The 22464-nt window shown below is 44.6% G+C and overlaps 2 protein-coding genes across 2 annotated transcripts; both read left to right on the forward strand.

Moving 5' to 3' along the window:
- The first annotated feature begins 7160 nt into the window (after nucleotides 1-7160).
- On the forward strand, nucleotides 7161-17685 carry LOC146704783 (AT-rich interactive domain-containing protein 3B-like). The gene is made up of 9 exons (XM_085462157.1): nucleotides 7161-7474; nucleotides 8125-8760; nucleotides 12436-12510; nucleotides 12621-12693; nucleotides 13545-13728; nucleotides 14539-14789; nucleotides 15010-15273; nucleotides 15374-15463; nucleotides 16531-17685. The coding sequence occupies exons 1-9, from the start codon at nucleotides 7448-7450 to the stop codon at nucleotides 16668-16670; spliced, it is 1740 nt and encodes a 579-aa protein (XP_085318283.1). The 5' UTR covers nucleotides 7161-7447; the 3' UTR covers nucleotides 16671-17685.
- A 2424-nt stretch (nucleotides 17686-20109) lies between these two features.
- On the forward strand, nucleotides 20110-21762 carry syt18b (synaptotagmin XVIIIb). Its single transcript, XM_085465145.1, has 2 exons — nucleotides 20110-20254; nucleotides 20753-21762. The coding sequence occupies exons 1-2, from the start codon at nucleotides 20110-20112 to the stop codon at nucleotides 21760-21762; spliced, it is 1155 nt and encodes a 384-aa protein (XP_085321271.1).
- The last annotated feature ends 702 nt before the right edge of the window (nucleotides 21763-22464 follow it).

Raw genomic sequence — 22464 nt, forward strand, 5'->3', positions numbered from 1 at the left:
TGCTGGGTTTAAAAAAATAAAAATAAAAATATATATATATATATATATGTATATGTATATGTGTATATATGTATATGTGTATATATATATGTATATGTGTGTATATATATATATGTATGTATATATATATGTATATATATATGTATGTACAGCAGCTGGATAGCGTAGTGGTTAGACTACACGCCTTTGGAACAGAGGATCGCAAGTTCGATTCCTGCCTGGGGCGTCTGTATCCAGTAAGGGTCCTAAGGCTAGACCCCCTATGCTAAGCAAGCCTACCGCAGACATGAGCGAGACAGATAAATATGACGGCATGCCGGCTCGGACGTCTCCCGGATCAACAAGGTCTGCGTCAGGTGTTGAGGAACCAGGGCACCCTGACGAAAAGTGGGCTACTGGAACAAGAAGGCATCGGTGGGCAAGAGACGAAAACAGGGCGTTGTTGGAATGCTACTATGCAAGTAACCCCGGCGGAAGGGGCTACATGAATAGGATGAGGGACCTATGGATTCTTCAATACCCAACATCCACAATGACGGCGAAACAACTAGTAGCTCAGTGTTCCAACATTCGAAAGAAGGGACTTACGTGAAGTTCCCTCAGAAGGTCTGCTAGATGATGTTAATGCAGCAATACCTACAACCACGATTACCGACACTAACAAGCTGATCTACAATACGGCAACAGTGATCAGTGAGATGCTTGGCTACAAGTTGAACAGTACTGGCAGGTGGAGCTCACTGCCGAGGCGCGGCCCAAGACTGCATTCACCATAGGGCAAGGACTGTGGCAGTTTAAGGTGATGCCTTTTGGACTATGCAATGCACCAGCCACGTTCGAAAGGTTAATGGAAAGGGTCCTCAAAGACATTCCCCGTGCCCGCTGCGTGGTCTATTTGGATGACTTGCTGACTCATGCTAAGGACTTTGAACAGGCCGTGGCCAACCTACGAGAGGTTCTGACTGCCATCCGCGGGGCCGGACTAAAGCTGAACCCGGCCAAGTGCAACCTTCTTGCTCGCCAGGTGAAGTTCCTGGGACATGTGGTGAGCGAACAGGGGGTGGCTACTGACCCCGAGAAGGTGGTTGCTGTGGGGGACTGGCCTACCCCATCGAACGTCGCCGAGCTACGAAGCTTCCTGGGGCTGGCCTCCTATTACAGGAGGTTTGTAAAAGACTTTGCCACCGTCGCTAGCCCCTTGCATCAGTTGACAAACAAGGGTCAGCGGTTTGGTTGGACGGAGGGCTGTGCAACGGCTTTCGAGCAGCTGAAAACTGCCCTTGTGAGTGCCCTGGTCTTGGCGTATCCTGACCCCAGCCAGCCTTTCCTTTTGGACACCGACGCCAGCAACGTGGGGGTCGGAGCGGTGCTCTCCCAGAGGGGAGAGGCTGAGGAGCGAGTGGTGGCATACTACAGCTGCAGCCTCAGCCGGGCCGAGAGGAATTACTGTGTTACCCGGCGTGAGCTGTTGGCTGTGGTCCTGGCGGTTCGTCACTTCCGACCTTACCTCCTGGGCACTAAGTTCCTGCTCAGGACAGACCACGCCAGCCTAACCTGGATGCTGAACTTTCGCCAGCCAGAGGGTCAGGTGGCCCGGTGGCTGGAAATACTACAAGAGTACGACTTTGAGGCCCAGCACCGACCAGGGCGGCAACACGCCAACGCTGACGCCCTGTCCAGGCGCCCCTGTTCTGCGGATGAGTGCCGGTACTGCAGGCGCATGGAGGAGCTGGACCGGGGTCCGACATCGGCAGCAGCAGAACCTGAGGGTGTGGATGAAGGGCAGGAACCTTTCACCGCGGCGGAGCTACAGCAGCACCAGGTGAGCGATCCAGCGCTGGAGATGGTGAGGGACTGGATGGAGGCAGGGACACGGCCAGACTGGTCCGCCGTGTCTTCCCAAGGGCCCGAGACAAAGTCGCTGTACTCCCAGTGGAACAGCCTGGAGCTCCATGGCGGTGTAATCTACCGGCGGTGGCGAGCGCCAGACGGGGGAGGCGACATACTCCAGCTCCTGGTTCCCCGGGCCTTGCGGCCTGAGGTCCTCCGCTGGGTCCATGGGGCTGCAGGTACTGGCCATTTTGGGAATGGCAAGACGTTGCGACGGCTGAGACGGCGGTTCTACTGGCCGGGGTGTCGTCAGGACGTGGAGATCCACGTCCACTGCTGTGACGACTGCACGGCGCAGAAAGGTCCCAGCCAGCGCTCCCATGCCCCATTGCAGCAATACCTAGTTGGGGCGCCAATGGAGCGGATCGGAGTGGATATCCTGGGTCCATTCCCTGTTACTGATGCCGGCAACCGGTATGTCCTGGTCGCGATGGATCAGAGTGCGGTGACGACGGCGCGGACTCTGGTGGATGAGATGTTCACGCGGTTTGGTGTACCGGAGGAGCTCCATAGCGACCAAGGGAGGAACTTTGAGAGCCAGGTGCTGGGAGAAGTGTGTCGGAGGCTGGGGGTGAGAAAAACGAGGACCATCCCCCTCCATCCTCAGAGCGATGGTCTGGTTGAGCGGTTCAACCGCACGCTGGCCACCCAGCTGGCCATCCTGACCAGCCAACATCAGAGGGACTGGGACCAACACCTGCCCCTTGTTTTGTGGGCATATCGAACAGCAGTGCAGGAGTCAAGTCAGTGTACTCCTGCAGCGTTGATGTTCGGAAGGGAGCTCCGGACCCCGGTGGACTTGGTGTTCGGAGCGCCCCCTGAGCCGGAGATTGCTGGTGGACCAGAGATGGACTACTTCCGGCGGCTCAGGGAGCGGTTGCACACGGTGCATCAACTGGCAAGACGGACATTGGAGGGAGCCGGGGCCCGCCAGAAACGGGCGTATGATACCCGTGCGCACGGTCCTATGCTGGGGGCCGGAGATCGGGTCTGGGTGTTCTGCCCCCAGAGGAAGCGGGGGCTGACCCCCAAGCTCATGAGCCACTGGCAAGGCCCGGGCGAAATCCTGGAACAGCTGTCGGAGGTGGTCTTCAGAGTCCGGATGCCGGGGCGGGGAAGGCGGGTGGTGCTACACAAGGACCGGCTGGCGCCATACCATCCGCTTGCCCCCAACCCGCAGGCTGGTGTGCAGCCTGGAGACTCCTCGCCCCCTACGCCCGGCCCGGATGGGGGCGCCATGGATTCCCAGTCGAGGCCGAAGCGTACTCGACGCCGGCCCGGACATTTGCTGGACTACAGTGTGGACAGTTAAGGTTGTGGGGACACTAAACCTTTTTGGGAGGGGGCTGTGTAATGACCTGGCTGGGGTTGTTAGCCAGGTGCATTCTGGGTATTGTGTTGTCTCTGTGTTTTCTATCGTTCTGCTAGTTCATATGTGTTTGATTTGCATGTTGTGTTAGTGTTATGTTAATGTAAGCCACAGTGAAGTTGATGTGTGTTCTGTGGAGGGGGGTGAATTGGCATGGTTGGCTGACACCGCGACTCTATGTGGTGGGAGCGTGATACGGGTTCGGTGTCAGCAGTGTTACGTTGTTGTTGAAAAAGATGGTGAATAAATGCCTGTGGTGAACCACTACTGCCTCCTGCTGGATTATTCGGGGATTACCAGTCTGCTGCTGAGACGCTCGGGGTCATGCGGTGTACGAGGCACGAGCGCTCTCCATTCATTGCGAAGTTTAGCGATAGCTGCTAGCGCCCCGCTAGCCATTTAGCTAGTGAGCAGTTTAGCCAGTCAGCTCCCCAAACCCACAGTCGTTACTATATATATATATATATATATATATATATATATATATATATATATATATACATGCATACATACATATACATACATATATAAAAAAAAAAAACACCCAGCACGCCCCTGCGGGCGGTTTATCCTTCAAGCTCGGGTCCTCTACCAGAGGCCTGGGAGCTTGAGGGTCCTGCGCAGTATCTTAGCTGTTCCCAGGACTGCGCTCTTCTGGACAGAGATCTCCGATGTTGTTCCCGGGATCTGCTGGAGCCACTCGCCTAGCTTGGGAGTCACCGCACCTAGTGCTCCGATTACCACGGGGACCACCGTTACCTTCACCCTCCACATCCTCTCGAGCTCTTCTCTGAGCCCTTGGTATTTCTCCAGCTTCTCGTGTTCCTTCTTCCTGATATTGCTGTCATTCGGAACCGCTACATCGATCACTACGGCCGTCTTCTTCTGTTTGTCTACCACCACTATGTCCGGTTGGTTAGCCACCACCATTTTGTTCGTCTGTATCTGGAAGTCCCACAGGATCTTAGCTCGGTCATTCTCCACCACCCTTGGGGGCATCTCCCATTTTGACCTCGGGACTTCCAGGTTATACTCGGCACAGATGTTCCTGTACACTATGCCGGCCACTTGGTTATGGCGTTCCATGTATGCCTTGCCTGCTAGCATCTTGCACCCTGCTGTTATGTGCTGGATTGTCTCTGGGGCATCTTTACACAGCCTGCACCTGGGGTCTTGCCTGGTGTGATAGACCCCAGCCTCTATGGATCTTGTGCTCAGAGCTTGTTCTTGTGCTGCCATGATTAGTGCCTCTGTGCTGTCTTTCAGTCCAGCTTTGTCCAGCCACTGGTAGGATTTCTGGATATCAGCCACCTCCTCTATCTGCCGGTGGTACATACCGTTTGTCTTTATGTCAGTGGCTTCTATCTCCTCCTTTGGCCAGCCTATTACCCCAGCAGGGTACCTGATCACGGGCAGGGCGTACGTGTTGATGGCCCGGATCTTGTTCTTACCATTCAGCTGACTCCTCAGGACTTGCCTGACCCTCTGCAGGTACTTGGTGGTTGCAGCTTTTCTAGCGGCCTCTTCATGGTTCCCATTTGCCTGCGGGATCCCCAAGTACTTGTAACTGTCCTCTATGTCTGCAATGTTGCCTTCTGGTAGTTCAATCCCCTCAGTTCTGACTACCTTCCGTCTCTTTGTTACCATCCGACTACACTTCTCCAGTCCGAACGACATTCCAATGTCATTGCTGTATAGCCTGGTAGTGTGGATCAGTGAATCGATGTCTCGTTCACTCTTGGCATACAGCTTGATGTCATCCATGTACAGGAGGTGGCTGACAACTGCTCCGTTCCGTAGTCGGTATCCGTAGCCAGTCTTGTTAATGATCTCACTGAGGGGGTTCAGGCCTATGCAGAACAGCAGTGGGGACAGAGCATCTCCTTGGTAGATCCCGCACTTGATGGTGACTTGTGCTATGGGCTTGGAGTTGGCCTCTAGTGTTGTACGCCACATCCCCATTGAGTTCCTGATGAAGGCTCTTAGGGTCCCATTGATCTTGTACAATTCTAGGCATTCCAGTTGGATAGCGTAGTGGTTAGACTACACGCCTTTGGAACAGAGGATCGCAAGTTCGATTCCTGCCTGGGGCGTCTGTATCCAGTAAGGGTCCTAAGGCTAGACCCCCTATGCTAAGCAAGCCTACCGCAGACATGAGCGAGACAGATAAATATGAAGGCATGCCGGCTCGGACGTCGCCCGGATCAACAAGGTCCGCGTCAGGTGTTGAGGAACCAGGGCACCCTGACGAAAAGTGGGCTACTGGAACAAGAAGGCATCGGTGGGCAAGAGACGAAAACAGGGCGTTGTTGGAATGCTACTACGCAAGGGGCTACATGAATAGGATGAGGGACCTATGGATTCTTCGATACCCAACATCCACAATGACGGCAAAACAACTAGTAGCTCAGTGTTCCAACATTCGAAAGAAGGGACTGCTCTCACAGCTAGAGATTGACGAGGTACAACACAAATGCTACGGCAAGGAGGAGTCAGGACGCCAGGTCAGGGGGGCGATATCATCACCCCCACCGAGATTGGGTACATAGCCCCAAGTGCGATAGGAGAAGGATCGTTGAGTGCGAGAGGAACTGACCTGAAAAATAGGATCATGGCCAAGCTTGAAACCTGGATCCCCCGTAGCCGGTTACCAAGATTACGTGAAGTACCCTCAGAAGGTCTGCTAGATGATGTTAATGCAGCACTACGGGCAATACCTACAACCACGATTACCGACACTAACAAGCTGATCTACATATATACATGCGCTCATCTCTTTTCACTCTCTGTGTTTATACACCACTCTGTATTTAATCATTAGTATTCTTAATCTCTGGCTCCCTCCCCTCACCCACAGCCTGTTGTGGCAGATGGCTGACCCTCCTTAAACCTAATTCTGCTGAGGTTTCTTCCTGTTAAGAGGGAGATTTTCCTTCCCACTTTTGCCAAGTGCTTGCTCATAGTGGGCTGTCTGATTGTTGGTGTTTTCTCTGTACTGTTGTAGAGACAACTTGTGTTTACTGTTACTGTGATTTGTGTCATATAAATAAAATGTAGTTGAATATTAAATACGAACTTTCACTTTGCTAGAAAGTCCAACAAGGACATCCAACAGGAGAAAGGCTGTTCCAACATTTACGAGCTACAACCTCAAGAGACCCTGATCAGAAAATCAGAGAGGTCGGTGGCAGATATAAGGTCTCAGTAGCTCTAATATATATGCAGCAGGCTGTCCATATAAGTTTATATGTAATTAATACCATTTTAAGATGATTTGTTAATTTGACTGGAAGCCAATAAAGAGAAGGAAGAATAGGGGTGATGTGCTTGTTAGTAATCTATCTGCTGCTTTCTCGACCAATTACAGATGGGCTTATGGGCTCACGGGTTGTGGAGGCAGGAGCTCTGTACACAATTATATTTTTCAACCAGTTTCCAAGTGGTTGGTTTTGCATTTACTTCTGATAGAATTGGACCCACAGGCTGGTTCTTGATCTGTTCATGTGCCAGCCTACTGAAACAACCCTGTTATTGGCCCTGGAAACAGAAGTGAGTGTTTACATGATAGTGGTGCACTGAGTACAGGAAGAATTCACTGGAGATATCTGATCAGAATAAAAACACACACTTTGCGTTTCACGCTTTGTCATGAGGTTCTCCCAAAATGATTTAATTCGGCCCTAATGCAAAAACTATTAATAAAGGAAAGACGGCTTCACTAGTTTGACGCGTTGTTTTATCTTATTGATTTATTTCAACGGTAAAGGTCACATCACCTTTGTAAGAATCAGCAATGGATTCTGCTTTGGGGTGGGATTTCCTTGAGAAGTGGGTGGGAAGATACACATAGCTGGAAGCGATAAAGCACTTTACGATCTTTGCGCACGGGGCGGGTTTTCCATTCATCCAAGTTGGGGGTGTGCGCCACTCACTCGCAGACAATCGAAGATATTTTAGTTTGTGTGCTCTGCGAGTGACCGCAGGGAGGTGAAGCACAGCAGTATTTACCCCTCCTCCAGCTCCCATTACTCCAGCCTTCACACAGCGAGGGGCTTTAAACCACATTTGATCGACAGGAGGGGTTTTTGTTTTGTGTTTCTCTACTTTAAAAAAAGGAGAAAGTGGTCATGAGATGCGATTAACTTCTGGCGAAGGAAAAAAGCAAGAACTTCACGAGACCTGTTGGCGATGATGAATTATTCAAAGGCGCAAATGGTGAGTAAGCCTATCGACGACTCTTTCGTAGCTCACCCACTCGTGTTCGTTACAGTAACAAAGCAAAATGGGACAAAAGTGGACGTTACTATGATAATTTATGCTTTTTAAAGCTCCCCCTGTCATTCCCCGCAAGGGCAACAAGTTTGAAGCTTTATGTGAAGTTAAATTTCATCCATGTGTCCAATAAAAACGACGAAACCCGTTGTGAAATAACCTACTCCGAGGACCCTTAAGCAAATTGCGACTATTGAACTTATAAATGAGAGAGATATTTGGCCCCATGTAAAAATGTGTTTTAATAGAAATTTACGCTTTTTGTGTTTGTTTATTAAACTGTTTATTCAACTTTATCGCCCTTTAATGAGCTCTCTGATGTCCACTCTTCCCGATTACCAAAGGTAGTCTACCTTAACTTGAAGAAGAAAAAAAAAACATGATTACTATCTGGTATTTAATTATGTTTAATTTGCCTCTGCAAGCATTTTTGACCATGTTTATTGTTCTGGAGTAGGCCACCTAAGTGCTGCTGGGTATTAAAACATGTTAATCACATCATACACAGTTTTTTATCTTGTTTTTTTTTTTTTTAAGATATTAAAATTTCTCATTAAAGTTCTGCCATTAGTGATTTGTGTTTTTCTCCTCAGTCCAACCTATCAGAGGTTGGAAGTTCAGCTGGGTGTTCACAGTCCTGTCCAGCCGGCGTGAAGCTGGAGGTGGTGATGGAGCATCTGCAGAAACAACAAGAAGCAAAGCTGGAGATGAGCCTGCAGGAGAAGCAGCTTCTTCACGCTCAGCTCCTGTTTGCTCAACAAGCTGCCGCAGCAAGAGCCTCGTTTTCAAGACCAGACTCTACATTGTTTGAAAGAGTAGATGGACAGAGCAATCCAGGACTCCAGCAGGCCTTGAATAATCATCTGAGCGGAGTGGATCCAGAGGCAGAGGAGGATGGAAACTCAGAAGATGAGGAACAGGAGATGTTGACTTCTCAGGAGAACAACGAGGAGGAAGACATGGGCGAGGAAGAGGAGGAGGAGAAGGAGGAGGAGGAGAACAATTCTCATCAACAGGCAAAGAAGCCCCGACTCCAGCATGTATCGCATTTTCCCTTCCAGCCTTATTCTACATCTCCATCAGTGGCTGGGAAGCAAACGTCTGAATCTCCACCTTCAGGAAAAAAACAAGAGCACATGGAAAAGAATCTGACGTCACCGGCGGGTCATCATGCCTTCGCGTCAGCGAATGGCTTTGCTGACTGGGGCTTTGATGAGTCAGTGAAACGGGTAAGAGAGAAAATGCACATCTGTAATTGTTATTTTGTGTGTATACGTATGTTCTGCCTTAATTGTTGACCTTCCTCACTGCTGCCTGGTTTCCCTCCTGATGTACGGGAAGGAAGGTGCGCTTTTTTTGGCCAGATGCACATCTTAATTACTTTCCAGGCCAGAGATTTGGACTTGAAATGAGAGCAGATCAGTCAGATTTTCTTTAAATGTAGCCATGGATTGAATTTAAATTGCAACTGTATGAGTTCAGTGTCCAGCTGTTGTCTTTTCCCCTTCTTTTGGGGAGCAAGCTGATTGGTTCGTCTCTACATGAAAAAGGGCTGCCACGTCAATATAATGCACTGATTAATGAGGGCTGTAGGTGCAGGGACAGCTGGGTTGTGGCTCACCATGCAAACTGCTAACCGTAAAATTTACTTGCAGTCGTTTCACAGGAGAAGAATGGTCCTTTTGATACCATTACCCAGAGTTTTACACATTATTCAGAGTTTTTTTTTTTCTTCCTCTTTGTCTGATTTTTGGTTTAAGTCAAATGTGGAAGTACAAACATCCAGGCCCAGATGTTACTGTAGTCTTGCAGATGGCTTTGCATAACTGAGGCGTCGCTGGGCAACACTAAATGGCAGCTTAATTTCACTGAAAATAATCAATACATTATACGGCCACTGCAGTGGCTTGCTGGCCTTTTCACAGGCCAGCAAGCCAAGCCTGCAGCAATAAAGAACATTTTGTTTTAGTTTAAGCGCAGTAATGAGAGTTGTGAGAGACTGTGGTGGAAAGGCTTAAGTGTGTGTCTGTTAAATGGTTTGCTTTCTGTTTTTGTTTTTGCTGAAAAGTCAGAAACATCTCACAGCCCTAAAATTAGAACGAATTTGTGCAAGGCCTTTGCTGTGACTCAGATCTGTGAGGATCTTTGTAAGTTGTCAAATTAACTGCAGAAAGTATTCTTTGTCATATTTAATTATATTGGGATTTACTTGATGAAAAGTCTTTTAGTCTGGTTTTCATTTTTGTTGGCAGTATTATTGATTCTTAGCAGGGTTGTAAATATGAGTAACCACACTGAGCTAGAATTCTTCTTTTCTTTGTGTAAGAAATAGGTGTTTTTTGTGGGTTTTTTGTTTTGTTTTGGGGGTTTTTGCAGCTGAAACTCAAAGTGGAGCTCATGTTGACTGGTTGCCTATTAAGCTTTCTTATCCAACAACCATGTTAACAAGTCCACAAGCTTGAAGTGGCTCTTTTGCAAGTTAATCGGTGGCTGGTTGAAATAGCTGCTCTTTTCACCTTACGATTGTGCCGTGCTCTACGGCGTCTTTATCTTCTTTTTCTTTAGTTCAATTCATTACCGAAATATCTTTGAAAATCTTGACATGCGTTTCAAGCCTCATCACGCCGGACAGCCATTGTTCACTCCTTATGTGCAGTCTCACTGTAAGCCTTTAAATGTAGCTCGGGTGGGGATAAAGAGCCCCTGTTCATTCAAGCTTGCAGCACAGCGAGGAGCCAGATAAATGATCTTGACTTCCTGGGGGGATTAAAGGGCCAATAATTTGATTCGGCTAAAAACAAATGTGGGACCCCCTGTCGCTGCATTGAGATTTGGAGAGGGGTGAGTTTTCACTTTTGCCCTGTTGGAGAAACTGAATGATTTTAATGAAGCTCATTATAGGGGGCAGTCGGTTAGTATTAACATTTCACTATTTTAATGTCAGCCTTGATTTTGGTCACGACTGGTTGACAAGACAGACTTTTACTTTGAAGTAATATGCATTTAAATTTCATTGAATTTAAATATGTTGGAAAAAAATCACATAAATAAAACTTGCCTCTTTAACAAAACAAAAGAAACCCTTTTTTCCTGACCTACATACTGAATACTATCAGGACTGCCAGGCTGGGATGTGTGAAAGCTCTGTGAGCAATTAACTGAAAGCTCTTTGTTAACAGATCCACAGTAGGTCTCACTTGCTCATCAATAAGGAAGGGGGGAGGGTTTTATTTCGATTTGATGCTGAAAAGATCTTCAATAGTGTTTCTGCTGAAGGCGTAAAAGTCCTTGATTAGAAATTCTAAGGCCAATCTGTTGGATGTGTCAACAGCTTGGTAACCTCTGGGACGAGTTTGACCAGTTTACCCGCAAGAAACTGGAAATGGTTACCAGAGCACAAGCTGGTTTTTATAAGAGTTTGTTACAGTGATTTCCTACCAAGATGAGGGTCATCAGAGTGGAAATTCGAGGTGCATGCTTTGTGAAAGCACTGCTAATACTTAGAATAGCTCAATATTTAAAATGTATATTGTTGTATGTAATAGATTTACAGTCAAGGAGGTTGGTATAATATTTAAAGGATGGAAATGATTAAAAGTAATGGATAGTTGGTTGAAAGAGCTGGCTGCAATGTTTCGATGACTAGTTAATGGATAAAAGTTGGAAAAGCTGATGCCTCGTGTGCATATAAAAGCTGGTAAGCTCAATAGAAGTAATGGGTTTGTGGTTAAATCAAAGTTTCAATAGAATACAAACAACTGAAGCTATTAAACTGTGTACAAGACTAATGTGACAGTGTTTAGTCTTACACAGTTATTAGTAGTGAAATGAAAGTCCAGTTTTAAGTTGGTTGTAATAAACGTTAGTGATGCTGTGGAGCTGACGTCAAAGAGAACCACTGGGGTTCACTTTCAGCCTGCTGTTGATATGCGTTGGTATCTGCAGTTTGCCTTTCTGTTTTTACTGTAAACACAAGGACGGTTACAGCTGGAGCGAAAGCCAAATGATAATCGCTTCTCAACTGGCTAATCAGAGAAACAAAGGCTTATATGTTATGGCTTTTAGACTCCGGGCTGACATTATTACCATACCAAACATTCAGTGAATAGGTATGTGTTTATGAAGGCAAAATGATACAGTTAAACACAAAATATCAAGTAAAAGGCTAAATGCGAAAAAGACAAAACAAGCCTGTTATTTTGATTAAAACATAAGAATGGAAGGTTTTTGATGCGGTTAAATACAAAAACATGTTATGAGGTTTTGTTGTCTAAACGACTCCTCCTTGTTTTAATATAAAACATGTTAATATAAAACACAAGCGCGAACCAAAAGGCACACACCCGCAAGAACTGACAGAAGGCAAGGCTGCGATGGCTTTTCATAAGCTGCATATAGAAATGAATTTGTAATTTCTTCAGGGAGGAAAAACATAATTAATGTCACATTAAAGGGTTTTACTTACTTGCACTACAATGCTACACTCAGTGCATATTAGTGGGATAACCAGCTCAGCAGGCCTTTCCACTCAGCTGCACTCAGGCTGCCCTCCACTCACATTTGCAACCTTTGCTACGTTGATGAGGTGGTGGAAGAATAACATGTCACATTAATCTTCCAGTACAGCACGGCTCATTTAATTGATCTCCATTGTATTTGTCATGGCCCAGTCAGATATTTACAGTAATCATGTGTTTACCAAAGGACAGTCTGATGGTGTACTTGGGAGTACTCCAAGTATCTCACTTAGAAAAAGGGCAACACCAGTGTTTGAATAATGACCTGTTTTTATTATTATGTCACTATAGAATTTGGTACTCTTTAAGCAGAATAACGACTTTTATCCTGCAGCAGCTAGTTGGAAATGATTTTCTTAATGTGTCTTTCTGTTATTGTGTGAACAGAGAGGAAGTGCCATGTGGGCAGAGGAGACTGACGGCATTAAAATAAGAGGAGAACCATCTCGGGACTTTGCCAAGGTTCGTATATGTGGTAGAAGTAAACATGTCAAATAACTGAAGAAACTACAGACTAACAGTTTATTGCCCTGTGTGTGTGTGTGTGTGTGTGTGTGTGTGTGATCCTCTAGCTTTATGAACTGGATAATGACCCACAACGGAAGGAGTTTCTCGACGAACTCTTTGTCTTTATGCAGAAACGAGGTGAGGTTCAAAACCTTTCATTTTTTACATTGTCGATATTTGGACAAGGCAGTTTTGGGTGCAAAGTTGTGTCACCTAGTATCAGCTAACTAAGGTAAGTACCATTAATATAGAGATTAACTCTTACAATTAAACTCACCAAAAACAGGAGCACATCATACATGGGGAAGCTAACTGTGGAAACCCAGACTGAGGTTGTAATCCTCCCTATTTCTGCTTTTTACCACAAGAGTCTAGATGGGTTGAGTCTCTTTTTCAGCACTTCTGCATCTTCATCCCTGGATTTAGCCACTTGGTTAAAGACTTTCATACAGATTGGGATTTGTTTCCACAAATCCCAAGATTAGGATTTGTTGTTTGTGGAAACAAATCCAATTAAGAAGAAGTGCAACATGTTCACTAATCTTCACTTATGTGGAGCAAGGTCATTGCCATGCAAAATGTGCATGTGTGTCTGTGTTCATCTTAAGCACAAAGTAATCTGATTTCTACAACTGCTTTTTAGCTGGCTTCATTAATTGGCTTTTCTCCAAATCGGGACCGGAAGGGTCAGTTTGGCCTGCTGGCGCTGTTGACTCTAACATAGCCCCTCTCCTTGCACTTAGATCAATGCATCAACAAAGCTGTTGTTGTGGATTATCCCCACCCCCACCGCCTCACATCTGAAACTAGCTTCATTTGACAACTCTGTCCGCGCAGATTAAACATGCTAAGCCACATTATCTAACTCTGACCTAAGGCCCTCAGGTGTGCCGCTCAGAAGATGCTCGCGTCCTCTGCTTCTGCCTCACGTTGTTCACAAGACCCGTTCTTGTTTAGCGACATTTCAATGCATTCTGTTATTTATCCAGGAACTCCTGTGAATCGCATCCCCATCATGGCAAAACAGGTGCTGGACTTGTACAAGCTTTACAAGCTTGTGACAGAGAAAGGAGGCCTGGTGGAGGTTATTAACAAGAAGATATGGAGGGAGATCACCAAAGGCCTCAGTCTCCCCACATCAATCACCAGTGCGGCCTTCACCTTACGCACCCAGTAGGTTTCTCTCAGGTGTTTTGGCAGATTTTTTTGATCAACAATCGGCTTGCTAAATGATTGTATTGGTTAGACTATAAATTACTCCAAAAATGCTGAATATATTTTCAAGAGCTAGCACATATTTGTGACTCTGTTATTTTAAAAATGATGAAATGTAATCATTCTCTGAACACCATAATGCTGCAAGAACATAACTATAATTTGCGTAAATGAAACCTTTGCTCACTTTGTTTCTGACTAGCCGATCAGATATGTATTTTTATGGTTTGCAAAGTCTGTAATTTTAAAAGATAACAGTCTGCAGAGTCTTATGCTTGTGGCTTTGTAGGTCTTCACAGGAGGCTTTTGCAGGCAGTCAGCTAGAAAGAAAAGTAGTGGGGGGGAGGCTGAAAATTGCATTCATGGCAATAAATCATGTAGCTGTTGAAGCATTTCACAGAAAAACAGGAGCTTTGTTGTTAAGGTGGTATTTAAGCAAACAGAGGGATTTATCCCGTGGATATCTCCACAGAATATAATACCAGTTCACCCAGCATTCATTAAGATGTGGACTGGGTGGCTAACCAACATTACTACCACAGGAACAACCACACTTTTGCTAGAATCTCCATGTTTTAGCTCATTTGCTGGCAAAAATGTGGACTTCCACTAACTGCTCCCTAAAGAACCATACAATTAATAGATCTTAGCATTTTGTAGATAAAGACTTGAAAAGGGAACCATCTGCTTTATCCTTCATATTTGCAAATAATTAAAAATGTTTTTGTGGAAAATGGATGGAAAACCCGTGAAACTTTCCACCTGCAGGTATATGAAGTATCTGTATCCTTTTGAGTGCGAGAAGAAAGGCCTGAGCTCTCCGGGTGAGCTACAGGCGGCCATCGATGGCAACCGCAGAGAAGGCCGGCGTCCCAGCTACACCAGTAGTCTGTACCGCTACTCCCCCTCCCCAGGCTCTGCTCCACATGCACTACTGTCTTCACCCAATATGCAGAGTGCTCCGACCACGCACAATGGCCGCAATATCTCCGCTAGTCCGCATTTAAAGAGAAGCATAGGTACGGCGCATTTTCTTTTCTAAAATGATCATATTTTACAACAGATACAATCTAAGCCTCTTTATAGTGTTTAGGATAGGCAAGCCCTGCAATGCAAATTTAGCACACTGATAATCATTTTGTTTTCCAGTAATCATGAATCGTGAATAATAAATATATAATTTTTCAAACTTCTTATGAACATAATAATTTCTTCATCTTTTTCTTTGTTTCCAATCAGATGAGTCTCCCACCCCTGTTGTAACCCAGCTGCCCATGGCTCTGGCACTGGGGCAGCAACAGCAGCAGCTGGCACAAGCTGCCACATTTGAGCATCTTAGAGAGAGGTTGGAGCAAGGAGCAGGTGGAGCTGTAGCTGACAGCCCAGAGAAGAAAATGATGCGCCTCGCTGAGGAGCAGCAGCGCCTCATGCAGCAAGCACTCCAACAAAACCTCCTGGCTATGGCCTCTCACTTTACCCCCATGAACCTCAAACTTGGCAACGGTGAGTTTGCTTCTCCTTTGACCTCTGTCATGGCTGAACATCATAGCATGCTTATTCTGGAACTGACCCTTCACTGGAATTTTTGTTTTTCCTCTGTCAGAAAGCAAACACGATCTGTCGCTGAATCTCTCCACTAATGGAGCGGCCAGTATCAGCGTGTCTGTGGAGGTCAACGGCACTGTTTACTCAGGTGAGTTATGAAACCTGTAAAGGAAGCGTGTCTTCTTTGGTGCGTGACACTAATGTAGAGGAACAAGCGCACATGGTGATGAACTAAGTTAATTGATATCTACAGTGAAAGAAATAAGCAGTATGTGTACTGCACTTGTAGTACCAGTTCCACTGACCAATAACATTTCATGTCTTTGGTTGTATGAGGGTAAATGGCCTTTGTCAAGAGCAAAAGAGGGATTGTGTTTGCTGAACTGCAACACAAACGGCTATTGTTTGACTACAATTTAGCGTTTTATTTTTCTTTTAAAAATGGATCTACTTTAATAAATGAGTCACATGCAGAAGAGGAAGTCTTGATCCTAGATATCAACGAACAGATTCAGATACCAACGGTAGACATTTACCAGTTAAGGCATTTTATTAAAATCATGTCAGAATTCCTAAAAACTAACCGTGTACTAGTTAACAACCCTGACTTCTATAGTCATGATATCAACATATTCCACGTCGGAAGAAATTACAAAAACAGACAAGGCAGAGACCAATTCTTTGTGAATAAAACACCTAGTTGATACAAAAACGACAGTCTTTTCATGCAGTTCAGGCTGTTTAATACTCAAAGAAAAGGCAAGGAATCCACATGCCACATCTCAGACTCTACAGGCCTCAGTTACATCATCACAGGACAATTAGAAGTCTCAACAAATATGAAGCCGTTTGTCTGTGAGCTAAAGCTTGGCTGAAAGTAGGTCATGTAACAGGACAATGACCTCAAGCACAGCAGCAAACGGCAAACGGCGTGGCTGAAAAACAAAAGAATCAAGGTGTCGCAATGGTCCAGTCAAAGTCCAGACCTCCACCCACTGTGGCGGGACCTTAAGAGAGCTGTGCATAAATGAATGCCTGCAATAAATAACGATGTGAGACACTTGAACTTATTACTGCTAGAGCTTGTTCTACAAGCTACCGAATCACGAGGTGGACTCTGTTTTTTAGACTCCTGTAAAAACTTTCTTTTTCAATTGCCCTTTGCACCGTGAGTTCTTTGTAACTGACAGTCATTTATGCCGTTGTCTTCTTTAGGAAAACTGTTTGCCCAGAAGTCGGCTGCTTCTGTGTCGTCACAGAACGTAACTCCAGCAGGAACAAGTGGTTTCAGCGCTTTTTCCTCCGCACAAAGTTCCACCTCCTCATCTCCCACCTCCTCAAAGGGACCAAGTTAAAATCACTGGCTTTTTAATCTGTCCGGAGCATAATGATTACACAGTGCACCACACCATTTACTTCTCTTGTCAGACAAGAACTGGATGAACTCCACGGATTCTCTGCCACAACACAGGAAACCTTCTATTACTTTAATAGTGTAATGTCAACATTTTTGACCTCTATCCTCAAGCTTATTTTAATATAGTTTCAGTTTACCTTAGTGCCTGTTAGAAGAAGAATTTTCAAACATGGTAGCTTTCTGGCATAAAGGGCTACAGGTTTGTCCAGAAGTATCGTTAATGCAAAATAATTGCTACGGCTCTTTGAACGTCAGCTACGTTTGTAGGTGTAAAAGCCGTTCCGTAGCTGCCTTTTCCATCAGTACAACAATGTGGTTGCCAAAGAGCAGCTAGTGAAGACCAAAAAGCCTTAGTTCAGTGTCATAGCTACTTGAAGCCATTTTGTATTCCTCTTGGTAAGCTTTCAGTTTACCTTGAGCAAAAGTTTTTACTTTGTGTAACTGCTTTCATGGAAAATGTAGAACATCAGTTTCCACAGAAATATCGCAACTCCTAAAGAATCAAAGTGAATTTCAGGGGAGATGTTTATTCATTTTTGCTTTATTGTTATTTATTCATTTGGCGAGGCCTCAAAATAACAGAACATTTATTTCAAGTAACTCGGAGGCGATGTTTCTGCTGGGTGTTGTATGCAGAAAGTGACACATTTACCTCAGTTGACTTCCCATGGTGGCAAGTTTCTCAGGCTACTTTCTTCTGGACTCAGGAATATCCTCTGGACTCACTGTTATCTTATATGTATGTCTTGTCATATTGCTGTTTTATATTAGTGTAAATGCAGAGAATGTATCATTAATGACCTCAACGTGAACACTGAAACGGTGCTACCTCAGTCCTCAGAGAAATATGCAGTGCTTAATGCCGCATGTGTTCATTTGTTGAAATAAACTGTAAATGGACAATCACATACACACATGATCACAAACAAATGCCACTGGGATTTTTTTTTTTTTTTTAAAAGGTTGGCTTTCAGCTCTGTTGGATTAACATGTTTCCTGTAAATGTAGGGATGAGGAATAAAATGAATCCTGTGTGCTGTAAAAATACCGTTTTCTTTCTTTGCACTTCGAATATGTCTTCAGACTTTTGACACAGAGGCTAGTCTCTGATTGCAGATAGCATGTAGTTTTGTAATTGTTTGAAAATAAATGTTGATCACAATGCATTTCAAGTTTTAAAAGAAAAAACTGACTTTTCACTGAGTTTCAGCTCATCTTGTAGCTTACAGACCCCACTTATTTTAGTTCTCATTACTCTCATATAGTTTGTTTTTGTTTGGGTTTTTTTGCACAACAGACAGCTAATCCGTCTCTCTAAAAGCTCTTAAAATCTGCAGCACACTACCTGCTCACCAGCACACAGCAGGCAGATGTGAGTAGCCGATGAGAACAGTGGAGCAATTACCAGCTTAAGAGTGCGACGTATCCTCGATGGAAGCCAAAAACAGAAACACAAACTAAAAATAATGTTGCTTTGTAATTGTTGGACGTGCAAACAATCTGTCTGCTAACAGCTTCACTATATCAACTTAATATTAATAATATAAATAAAACTTAATATTGCTCATTGTACACACCTAAACGGTGAGTTGTTATTGTTTAGTGGGAACACATATGTAGACTTATTGTTATTGTTATTATTCTATAGCTTTACATGATTCAAAATACAGTAATCCTTATTTTTCTTATCCAGGTTGTCATAGCTCCCCTCCCCTTGAAGGCCAATGTTCCTCTCAAGTTAGGTTGGGACCCTTATATGGGAGCTCTATGACCCTCTGTTATAAGGTCTTTACTGTAAAATCAAAAGCGCCTTGAGACAGCTGTTGTTGTAATTTTGCACGATATAAATAGAATTGAATGAACAAGCACTTTGTGGTGGTTGGAAAGAAAAATTCTCTTTTACTAAGAAGAAACCTCAAGTAGAACCAGGCTCAGGGAGGGGCAGCCTGCAGATGGCTGGCATATAATCAGTTTACAAATTATGTTGAAAAGATATATAATGTAACCACTGCACACTGTCCCACTTACCATAATTTGTTATTCAGTTTCAGTCTGTGTGACCTTTGTCACAGATATACACACTGAATAAGATTCAGCCAATTAGGGATTCCTCCTCTCACATGTGCATACTATCGATCAGGTAATGAGTCCACTGGAAACATCCATGCCATCATCAGAAAGCCAAACAACATTTAACATCGCCAGCTGATCTGAAAAAAGACCCTTGTATGTTAGAATCGGCGATGGCGTGCCGTGCACAGGGGCCAGTTTTGTACTTTTACTCTGGATATCTCAACTGGCTCATTATAATTGTGCGATACAGCTGCCTTTATTTAATTAAAATAGCTGAACAGCAGCTCCTTTCCATCACTGGAAAGTTGGATCCAAAAATTCAAGAATAAGTTCTCGATTGGCCAGATGGGGGTAGTATTTCCTCGCCTACACATGACACACATACACTAATCCATGTTCAGGGGTGTTGTGAACAAGCAAAGATGCACATCTGTCAGTATGCCAAGCTGTTTCTGATGTCTTTAACTTGGAACCCGAACTGTGTAGCAAGAGGGGGAAAAAACAAATGTAAGTGTAAATTTAATTACTTTTTTCAGTCCCTGCAGTTTGGCTTCTGTCATAGAGACATAAAGAAAAAAAACTTCTAAGCTTACTGTGATGTGTAAAAATCTACACATCACGTTGTGAATATGGAAAAGAACCTACAGAGTGAGCTTTACTTGCTTAACTCTGTAGCAGACCTATCATGACAGTAATAAATAAAAAATAATTAAAAAAAACAAATTCATGGGTCAAAGGAGCGTGGTGGTGGTGGTGGTGGTGTGTGTGTGTGTGTGTTGGGGGGAGGGTTACAGGATTTACTGGTTAGGATAGTTATGCTATAGTGAAAATGCTGGATTTACATCTGGAACACTGAAGAGGAAAGATGCTGCGGAGGTATTATGACGGCTCTCTCCGCCCACGGTCCCCGCCCACCAGGCAGGAATAATAGTGTGTAAGTCACTTTGCAAATGAGGTTATCACTATCCAGGGATGCAGGCTGGAATATACGGTATGCAGAGAGTTTGGACAGAAGGATGATTTTCTGACTCCCAACCGAGAAATAGATCTACAGGTGGAGAGAAGAAACTTTAAATTAAACCAGTTATTAATTTTTTTAAATTTACAGTAATGTTTTTATGAAGGCAAGTGCAAATGTTTTTGTGCCTTTTTTTCCTTTACTTGATAGTCTAAAATAACGTTGTTTGGCTTTGTTTTGGACTAAAAATCTAAATGTGTTTTCATCAGTCGAGCAAACGATCTTCTTTACTTGGACATTTGGGCTTCTGCTTGTGGATTTCTTAGTAGGCTCTACTGCTGGCACCATGCCTTATCATGATGAGGAGTACCCCGGTCAGCCTCTGTGGCAGTCTGTGCTGCTTTTCTGCTGCAAGGGCATGATCGAGGGCATCATGGTCATTCTGTTCTTCTGGCTTCTGGTTCAGGTCCTGTTCACCAAACAGTTAGAAGGTACGGTATCCGAGTCCAAAACAATAACCACATCGCCACATGCTATTACCATATACATGCTGATGAAAGAGCTCCCTGGTCCATAACGGATGTGATTCTGTTGTTTTCATAGATAAAGCAAAGCTAGAATAACATCAAATGTTTCTTTCCAGTGTTTGTGTTTTTGGTACATTTTGTGTTGCTAAATCTCTTTGATAATTACATCATTTTTACTCATTTAGAAACCTACTTTAGTGATGCATATCTCCACAAATTAAGGGCTGTAAACTTGGCTACCCAATCATATTAGGAATGGCATATTTATTAATATATTGTTCAGTTTTTATGTGTATATTTTAAGAAAGCTCTGACAAAATTTGAACCAGTCATTTAGTAATATGCTAATATCTTCCAGCACATGGCCCAAAATACTACATTAACTGCATTATGTAATCCCAGAGTTGACTGAGATGAATTACTTCTGCCACCTGACCTTATTATCCCTTGTTGCTTCTACAGTTCATCTCCAGATTCTTCTTCTGGTTGGGCTGATCACCTTTTGTCTGTGTTTGGTCCTGGGATGCCTTCTGTGCTTGTGGAAAAGAAAAGTTTCTCGAGTGAAAGACAAAGCTCCTGCGACATCAGCACCAGCTCCTGCTGAACCTGTGTCCTTTGCTCAGACCTCACCTTCTCCCTCAGCAGGAGCAACAGCATCAGCATCCAAGCAGCAGTTTGCTGAGCTGGATGAAGAAGTGCTGGAGTACCCGTCCACTTTTAGCAGCGCTGCTACTTCAGAGGGTGAATTTGGCTCTCTGGCATTTTCAAATCAAACTTCCTGTGAACAAAAGGAGCCTCCAAAGTCTTATTTTTCCCTGCGCCGCATCAGCACACCTCTGCTTTCATCACCCCTTTATAAACCATTAGACCAGAGTCATAGCTCGCTGCCTTCCTTTCCCAAACTGGGACTACTGGCCAAAACACGCAAGGCCCTGCAGCGACGCTGCACTGTAACTGGGGAAGACATATCTTATAATGAGCACACTAGACTCACCAGACCCAGTGCTGGCTCTCCTTCTACAAAAGAAAAACCTATCCCATTGGCCCCACTAAGCTATGGCTCCAGTGCAAGCTGCCAACATCCAATATCACCAAAACCCTGCCTCCACTTCACTATGGCCTTCTCTCCAGGGCAGCAAACCCTGACAGTCACTGTCCTCAGCCTCAGTGGGACGCCTCACAGGCTGGAAGATGTGTCTGTGCAGGGCAGCCTACCACCTCTCTGCCCCTTTCCTATGAAAGCCGCTGTGCAGAGCAGCTCCAGCTCTGAAGCCCACAGCCTGGTGCTAATTTTTAAGGTGAGCTCTGTGGAGGAGCTCCAAAGGTGTGTACTGAAGGTAGCTGTGAATGCACGAGAACCAGCGAGCCCCAGACGCAGTTCTCTGGGTGAACTGGAAGCCGAGTGTGCAGGAAGAGACTGGACACCACAGACGCCACTTCACTTAACAAAAGAACTCAATCGAAGCAAGTAGAAAATAAAAAAGGTAGCGAAGGTTATACACCTGTGAGTGGTTTAAATGTCCGTACTTGGAGGTAAAAGCAACTTGAATGATTGATTAGGAACCTTTCGGGTACACATTTTAGACCTCTGAACTTAAATCCTGGAACAATAACAAGATGGAAGAAAATGTAAACAAATTTCCAGATTTTTTTCTGTAGTTTTATTTATTCATTGCTGTGTATGACAGAGCTAAATGTTCAAGTTGCAATTCCTGCCAATTAGGAATGCCCTCTTTGCTCTTTGAACTTTTGCCCTTTGATTGCAGAGTCTGACCTCTCAGGATGCACTGATGTGTAAGGGGCTTAGCTGTCCTCCACAGATCTTCATTTTGCTTCATTATCAGACTGTCGCACTCTGTTAAAGTCACGGTCCTCAGAGCTGATAATCTAGACAGCCTTGTTTCTACATCAGTGGCAGCAGGTAAAACCAGAGTTTGGTGTCACTTAAACTCGACAAAATGCGTATGTGATTTCAGAATGCTATAAGGGCATAATAGATAGACAGATGTATATATATATGGGTAGAACTAACTTTTTTCTTTCAGGGGCAGAGGTAAAGTAATTCCCTATGTTTGCTTTTAATGTTTAAGGGATTAAATGATGTCTTACAGGACCAGAATGCATCAGGAGATCATCCCTTTTTTAATGACATTGTGGTTTAATCCTTCGCTATT

Source organism: Copadichromis virginalis, linkage group LG7 (assembly GCF_057382275.1).
Source record: "Copadichromis virginalis isolate Kocher_CV1m ecotype Utaka linkage group LG7, C_Virginalis_male_GT1.1, whole genome shotgun sequence".
Classification (NCBI taxonomy): Eukaryota; Metazoa; Chordata; class Actinopteri; order Cichliformes; family Cichlidae; genus Copadichromis; species Copadichromis virginalis.

Bases quoted from the DNA above. Each gene is read 5' to 3' on its own strand.
- LOC146704783 (XM_085462157.1), top strand. From the start codon at position 7,448: ATGATGAATTATTCAAAGGCGCAAATG. The intron at 7,475-8,124 runs GTGAGTAAGCCT...TTTTCTCCTCAG, and splicing joins ATTATTCAAAGGCGCAAATG to TCCAACCTATCAGAGGTTGG. The intron at 12,511-12,620 runs GTTCGTATATGT...GTGATCCTCTAG, and splicing joins CATCTCGGGACTTTGCCAAG to CTTTATGAACTGGATAATGA.
- syt18b (XM_085465145.1), top strand. From the start codon at position 20,110: ATGCCTTATCATGATGAGGAGTACCCCGGTCAGCCTCTGTGGCAGTCT. The intron at 20,255-20,752 runs GTACGGTATCCG...TTGCTTCTACAG, and splicing joins GTTCACCAAACAGTTAGAAG to TTCATCTCCAGATTCTTCTT.